Genomic DNA, 7,703 nt, shown 5'->3' with positions numbered 1-7,703 from the left:
TTTTTCTTGTAATTCTGAGTTTACATCTCACAATTCTGACTTTTTTCTTGTAATTCTGAGTTTACATCTCACAATTCTGACTTTTTTCTTGTAATTCTGAGTTTACATCTCACAATTCTGACTTTTTTCTTGTAATTCTGAGTTTACATCTCACAATTCTGACTTTTTTCTTGTAATTCTGAGTTTACATCTCACAATTCTGACTTTTTTCTTGTAATTCTGAGTTTACATCTCACAATTCTGACTTTTTTCTTGTAATTCTGAGTTTACATCTCACAATTCTGACTTTTTTCTTGTAATTCTGAGTTTACATCTCACAATTCTGACTTTTTTCTTGTAATTCTGAGTTTACATCTCACAATTCTGACTTTTTTCTTGTAATTCTGAGTTTACATCTCACAATTCTGACTTTTTTCTTGTAATTCTGAGTTTACATCTCACAATTCTGACTTTTTTCTTGTAATTCTGAGTTTACATCTCACAATTCTGACTTTTTTCTTGTAATTCTGAGTTTACATCTCACAATTCTGACTTTTTTCTTGTAATTCTGAGTTTACATCTCACAATTCTGACTTTTTTCTTGTAATTCTGAGTTTACATCTCACAATTCTGACTTTATTCTTGTAATTCTGAGTTTAAATCTCGCAATTCTGTCTTTTTCTTGTAATTCTGAGTTTAAATCTCGCACTTCTGACTTTTTCTTGTAATTCTGAGTTTACATCTCACAATTCTGACTTTATTCTTGTAATTCTGAGTTTACATCTCACGATTCTGACTTTTTATTCATAATTCTTGTAATTCAGTTTTTTTGTATTTCTGAGTTCATGTGTTGTAGTTTACATGAAAAAAAGTTCAGAATTATGATAAGTCACATTGACCTTTTTCATATTTTTTTTTCGTCCCATAAGAAGCAGACAGGAGTTCTTTGGGTTTGAAATGTTGAATCAGTAGTTGTAGTGTTGGAGATGAAGACAGTCAGTGTTTGTTTGTTTGTTGTTAGTGGATCACGTGATTCTCTGAGTGAACATCACTGAAGGTGTTTGATAGAGTCGCATTCACACCTGCCCACGGGTGAGGAAGATGATGGACGATGAAGTTCTGTCCAGTTGCAAAGTCACCGAGAGACTGATACTCCACCAGACGCCTGCCTTTAAAATAACCATCCATCACCCACACCTACGCACACACGCACACACACACGCACACACACACACACACACACACCAGGATTATTATCATTAACAAAAACTAATACGATTAAACTAAAACTAATTCTTGAACCAAGTTAGCAAGGCAACATTTCTTATTATCATTTAGTTTATATACTTAAACAACTAAAACAAATAAACTAAAACTTAAAAACTATATATAGACATATTTTTAAAAAGAATAATATGCCACTATAATTTATGTTTATTATATACTTATATCTTTCATTGCTGTTCTTTTTTCAAATTCTAAATTCAAAGGATTTGTTGTGGAGTGGCAAGAACTAAAATACATGTTTATAATGTTCGTAATTGTTTTGTTTACCGATATTTTACATTATTTCTGAATGTAATAAAATGTGACTTATACAGTGGGGAAAAAAAGTATTTAGTCAGCCACCAATTGTGCAAGTTCTCCCACTTAAAAAGATGAGAGAGGCCTGTAATTTTCATCATAGGTATACCTCAACTATGAGAGACAAAATGAGAAAAAAAATCCAGAAAATCACATTGTAGGATTTTTAAAGAATTTATTTGCAAATTATGGTGGAAAATAAGTATTTGGTCAATAACAAAATTTCATCTCAATACTTTGTTATATACCCTTTGTTGGCAATGACAGAGGTCAAACGTTTTCTGTAAGTCTTCACAAGGTTTTCACACACTGTTGCTGGTATTTTGGCCCATTCCTCCATGCAGATCTCCTCTAGAGCAGTAATGTTTTGGGGCTGTCGCTGGGCAACACGGATTTTCAACTCCCTCCAAAGATTTTCTATGGGGTTGAGATCTGGAGACTGGCTAGGCCACTCCAGGACCTTGAAATGCTTCTTACGAAGCCACTCCTTCGTTGCCCGGGCGGTGTGTTTGGGATCATTGTCATGCTGAAAGACCCAGCCATGTTTCATCTTCAATGCCCTTGCTGAATATCTCACGATACATGGCTCCATTCATTCTTTCGTTTACACGGATCAGTTGTCCTGGTCCCTTTGCAGAAAAACAGCCCCAAAGCATGATGTTTCCACCCCCATGCTTCATAGTAGGTATGGTGTTCTTTGGATGCAACTCGGCATTCTTTCTCCTCCAAACACGACAAGTTGAGTTTTTACCAAAAAGTTCTATTTTGGTTTCATCTGACCATATGACATTCTCCCAATCCTCTTCTGGATCATTCAAATGCTCTCTAGCAAACTTCAGATGGGCCTGGACATGTACTGGCTTAAGCAGGGGGACACGTCTGTCACTGCAGGATTTGAGTCCCTGGCGGTGCAGTGTGTTACTGATGGTAGCCTTTGTTACTTTGGTCCCAGCTCTCTGCAGGTCATTCACTAGGTCCCCCCGTGTGGTTCTGGGATTTTTGCTCACAGTTCTTGTGATCATTTTGACCCCACGGGGTGAGATCTTGCGTGGAGCCCCAGATCGAGGGAGATTATCAGTGGTCTTGTATGTCTTCCATTTTCTAATAATTGCTCCCACAGTTGATTTCTTGCTTACCTATTGCAGATTCAGTCTTCCCAGCCTGGTGCAGGTCTACAATTTTGTTTCTGGTGTCCTTTGACAGCTCTTTGGTCTTGGGCATGGTGGAGTTTGGAGTGTGACTGTTTGAGGTTGTGGACAGGTGTCTTTTATACTGATAACGAGTTCAAACAGATGCCATTAATACAGGTAACGAGTGGAGGACAGAGGAGCCTCTTAAAGAAGAAGTTACAGGTCTGTGAGAGCCAGAAATCTTGCTTGTTTGTAGGTGACCAAATACTTATTTTACTGAGGAATTTACCAATAAATTCTTTAAAAATCCTACAATGTGATTTTCTGGATTTTTTTTCTCATTTTGTCTCTCATAGTTGAGGTATACCTATGATGAAAATTACAGGCCTCTCTCATCTTTTTAAGAGGGAGAACTTGCACAATTGGTGGCTGACTAAATACTTTTTTGCCCCACTGTACAACGGTGTGACTTTCTTTCTCTCAACAATGCAATTTTATCAACTTATTTGACAGAAAATACCGTATAAGCATCACAGCAGTGGTTCTCAACCAGTGAAACTTCTAAATCTGCAAGAGAACTTAAAATGACTTCAGCTAAAACAACTAAATATCAAGATCTGTCTTTTGTCTTTGAAGAACCAAGATTCTTGTCATCTTGGAAAACCTGGATATATGAGGAAGCCTAAAAAAACTTGAAAAAACCCTTTAATTTCTAGACCTCAAAATTTATGGAAATTAATCAAATCTGTAAACTCCATTGGAATTTTTATAATGATTATACATTTTATTAGTATGCCAACCTCTGTTTATCAGATAGAAATGGTAAGTAAAAGTAAATCATGTATAACTGGGAACATCATGGGTTCTTCAAATATTGATGTGATGGGCCTTGGAGTCTAAAAGGTCAAGAAGAGCAGCTGTGTGTGTGTGTGTGTGTGTGTGTGTGGGATGAGAGCTCCTGCATACGCGGTTGTCTGTGCTGTCGATCAGACTGTCCATCATCCATGATCCGAAGCGCGAGCCTGAGGATCTGATGGTGAGTGGAGCGCTGATGCCCGTCAGCAGGCCACAACCTGATAACACAAAGAGCAGTCGAGCGAGTGATAACGCTGCGATGATGACGATGCTGCAATGATGATGATGATGATGCTGCTGGTGATGATGCTGATGATAACGCTGATGATAACGCTGATGATGAGGATGATGCTGCTGCTGCTGCTGATAATGATGCTGCTGATGATGATGGAGATAATAATGATGCTGTTGATAATGCTGATGATGATGCTGATGCTGATGAGGCTAATGCTGATGATGCTGCTGCTGCTGCTGCTGATGCTGCTGATGATAATGCTAATGCTGATGATGATGCTGCTGCTGCTGCTGCTGATGCTGCTGATGATAATGCTAATGCTGATGATGATGCTGCTGTGGATGATGCTGATGATAACGCTGATGATAACGCTGATGATGAGGATGATGCTGCTGCTGCTGCTGATAATGATGCTGCTGATGATGATGGAGATAATAATGATGCTGTTGATAATGCTGATGATGATGCTGATGCTGATGATGCTAATGCTGATGATGCTGCTGCTGCTGCTGCTGATGCTGCTGATGATAATGCTAATGCTGATGATGATGCTGCTGTGGATGATGCTGATGATAACGCTGATGATAACGCTGATGATGAGGATGCTGCTGCTGCTGCTGATAATGATGCTGCTGATGATGATGGTGATAATAATGATGCTGTTGATAATGCTGATGATGTTGCTGATGCTGATGATGATGAGGCTAATGCTGATGATGCTGCTGCTGCTGATGATGATGCTGCTGCTGCTGCTGATGATGCTAATGCTGATGCTGCTGCTGCTGTGCATGATGCTGATGTTGATGATGCTGCTGCTGCTGCTGATGATGGTAGTCATAATGATGCTTTTGATAATGCTGATGATGATGCTGATGCTGATGATGCTGCTGTTGCTGTGGATTATGCTGCTGCTGGTGATGCTGCTGCTGCTGCTGCTGATGGTAGTCATAATGATGCTTTTGATAATGCTGATGTTGATGCTGATGCTGATGATGCTGCTGTTGCTGTGGATTATGCTGCTGCTGGTGATGCTGCTGCTGCTGCTGCTGATGGTAGTCATAATGATGCTTTTGATAATGCTGATGTTGATGCTGATGCTGATGATGCTGCTGTTGCTGTGGATTATGCTGCTGCTGGTGATGCTGCTGCTGCTGCTGCTGATGGTAGTCATAATGATGCTTTTGATAATGCTGATGTTGATGCTGATGCTGATGATGCTGCTGTTGCTGTGGATTATGCTGCTGCTGGTGATGCTGCTGCTGCTGCTGCTGATGGTAGTCATAATGATGCTTTTGATAATGCTGATGTTGATGCTGATGCTGATGATGCTGCTGTTGCTGTGGATTATGCTGCTGCTGGTGATGCTGCTGCTGCTGCTGCTGATGGTAGTCATAATGATGCTTTTGATAATGCTGATGTTGATGCTGATGCTGATGATGCTGCTGTTGCTGTGGATTATGCTGCTGCTGGTGATGCTGCTGCTGCTGCTGCTGATGGTAGTCATAATGATGCTTTTGATAATGCTGATGTTGATGCTGATGCTGATGATGCTGCTGTTGCTGTGGATTATGCTGCTGCTGGTGATGCTGCTGCTGCTGCTGCTGATGGTAGTCATAATGATGCTGTTGATAATGCTGATGATGATGCTGATGCTGATGATGCTGCTGTTGCTGTGGATTATGCTGCTGCTGGTGATGCTGCTGCTGCTGCTGCTGATGGTAGTCATAATGATGCTGTTGATAATGCTGATGATGATGAAGCTAATGCTGCTGCTGCTGATGTTGATGATGCTGCCGCTGATGATGATGCTGCTGATGCTACTGCTGCTGCTGATGGTGGTAATAATGATGCTGCTGATAATGTTGATGATGATGCTGCTGCTGCTGCTGATGATGATGATGCTGCTGCTGTGATGAGTCGGTACCCAGCTGACTGGAGCAGGAGTGCAGGTGCCGCTGCAGGATAAACTCGCGCTGCTGCAGCTGCTGATAATGATGGAGAGTGAAGCGCTCCTGCAGGACGGACAGAGAGTCATTCAGCCTCTGCATCTCCTCCTTCAGAGCCTCCAGCTGCCCCACATCGGTCCGCAGACGCCCCACCAGCGCCCGCAGGGGGCGACACTGAGACACACTCCCGCGCAGCTCCTGCAGACACACAAGCACTGACCACATGCCATGTATATACTGTAAACATTTAAAGGGGTCATGACATGAGAAACCAAATTTCCCTTGATCTTTTGACACAGAAGAGGTCTTTGTACCATTCAAACATTCTGCAAGTTTCATAACTGAAACATCCACCTATAAACAAATAATTTATTTAATCAAGCTCCAAAAATGGCTCGTTTGGATCTGAGGTGCAAGATGATGTCACCCGGGCACAGTCGTTTGCATAAACACCACCCCCAGAGCAAGACATCGAAGAATAATCTTCTTCTCACCATAGGCCCCGCCAACTGGCGTTCAATCGCTTAACGGCTGAAGCTTGATCACGCTGAATGCGAGTGTCGCGTCACATCGAAAGCAAATATAAATGACAATCACTACTGCTATCTTGTCTACACTGGATACAGTATACAGATGCGCGTTCACTTTCTGACACAGTCCAGCGCTCGAGTCTGTCATCAGGACAAACGCAGTGAAAGAACGTTCGCTTTGACGCGTTTGGATAAAAAAGCTAATTCGTGTCTTTGTACAGATATCAGGAGGATCCCAGCGTAAGGAACAAGTGGATAGTTTATTTTTAATGGTATCCAGGATTGTGTCATAGGATTGTTTGGAGGATTTTTGTTTGTAAATGAGGCACAGTGTCATGAAGAGTCACAAAGAAACATTTGTTGAAAGATGAAGTGGTACTAGATCTGACTGCAGCTGCATCACAAACCGTAAGGAAATTATTTCATAATGCTTTGTCTGGAAATGACCATTTTATTTTGATCATGTTGTCAAAACACTCACAATAACAAGGGGGCGTTGATACTGTTTCCTAGGCAATGATGTTAGCCAATCATAACAGTGGCCGATTACTGACAAGCCTTAAAGGACCCGCCCCTTAAAAACAGCCTGTTTCTGAGAGGACCAGAATAAGGGTTGAAAATAATAATTTTCCACATATTTATTTGTTTTGTTTTTTTGTGCAAAAACCTTTATTAACATTATAAGTAAACCTCAAGGAAAATATTAAAATCATAATAAAAAAAATCCATGTCATGACCCCTTTAAGTGAAACTAATAATCTGAATATAAAAATAAATTTCAAAAGTGTGAATTGTAGTGCTTTCTACAATTCAAGTCAAGTTCTAAAGTTCTAAGTTCTAAGTTCTAAAATATGTTATTGGCTAGAAACTGCCATAAAAAAAAAAGAATCCCAGCCTTCATAAATCTGGGTGAGTGTGTGTGTATAGTGCGAGTATGTGAGTGTGTGTGTCTGTGTATAATGCAAGAGTGTGTGAGTGTGTGTGTGAGTGAGTGTGTGTGTGTGAGTGTGTATAATGCGAGAGTGTGTGAGTGTGTGTGTGAGTGAGTGTGTGTGTGTGAGTGTGTATAATGCGAGAGTGTGTGAGTGTGTGTGTATAGTGCGAGTATGTGAGTGTGTGTGTATGTGTATAATGCAAGAGTGTGTGAGTGTGTGTGTGTGTGAGTGTGTGTGTGTGAGTGTGTATAATGCGAGAGTGTGTGAGTGTGTGTGTATAGTGCGAGTATGTGAGTGTGTGTGTATGTGTATAATGCAAGAGTGTGTGAGTGTGTGTGTGTGTGAGTGTGTGTGTGTGAGTGTGTATAATGCGAGAGTGTGTGAGTGTGTGTGTATAGTGCGAGTATGTGAGTGTGTGTGTCTGTGTATAATGCAAGAGTGTGTGAGTGTGTGTGTGTGTGAGTGTGTGTGTGTGAGTGTGTATAATGCGAGAGTGTGTGAGTGTGTGT

The 7,703-nt window shown here is 40.9% G+C and overlaps 1 protein-coding gene across 1 annotated transcript in view; it reads right to left on the bottom strand.

The window, feature by feature from the left end:
* Positions 1 to 7,703, bottom strand: part of olfm2b (olfactomedin 2b) — a 25,316-nt gene that overhangs the window by 9,127 nt on the left and 8,486 nt on the right. The window contains exons 4-6 of the mRNA XM_016259345.1: positions 5,708 to 5,927; positions 3,660 to 3,766; positions 1,062 to 1,176 (exon numbers count right to left, since the gene is read on the bottom strand). Coding sequence (XP_016114831.1) covers positions 1,062 to 1,176; positions 3,660 to 3,766; positions 5,708 to 5,927 — 442 coding nt within the window. The remainder of the gene's footprint in view (positions 1 to 1,061; positions 1,177 to 3,659; positions 3,767 to 5,707; positions 5,928 to 7,703) is intronic.

Source organism: Sinocyclocheilus grahami, unplaced genomic scaffold, assembly GCF_001515645.1.
Source record: "Sinocyclocheilus grahami isolate Dianchi unplaced genomic scaffold, SAMN03320097.WGS_v1.1 scaffold1832.1, whole genome shotgun sequence".
Taxonomy (NCBI): Eukaryota; Metazoa; Chordata; class Actinopteri; order Cypriniformes; family Cyprinidae; genus Sinocyclocheilus; species Sinocyclocheilus grahami.
This window is presented reverse-complemented; position numbering and strand designations above follow the sequence as displayed.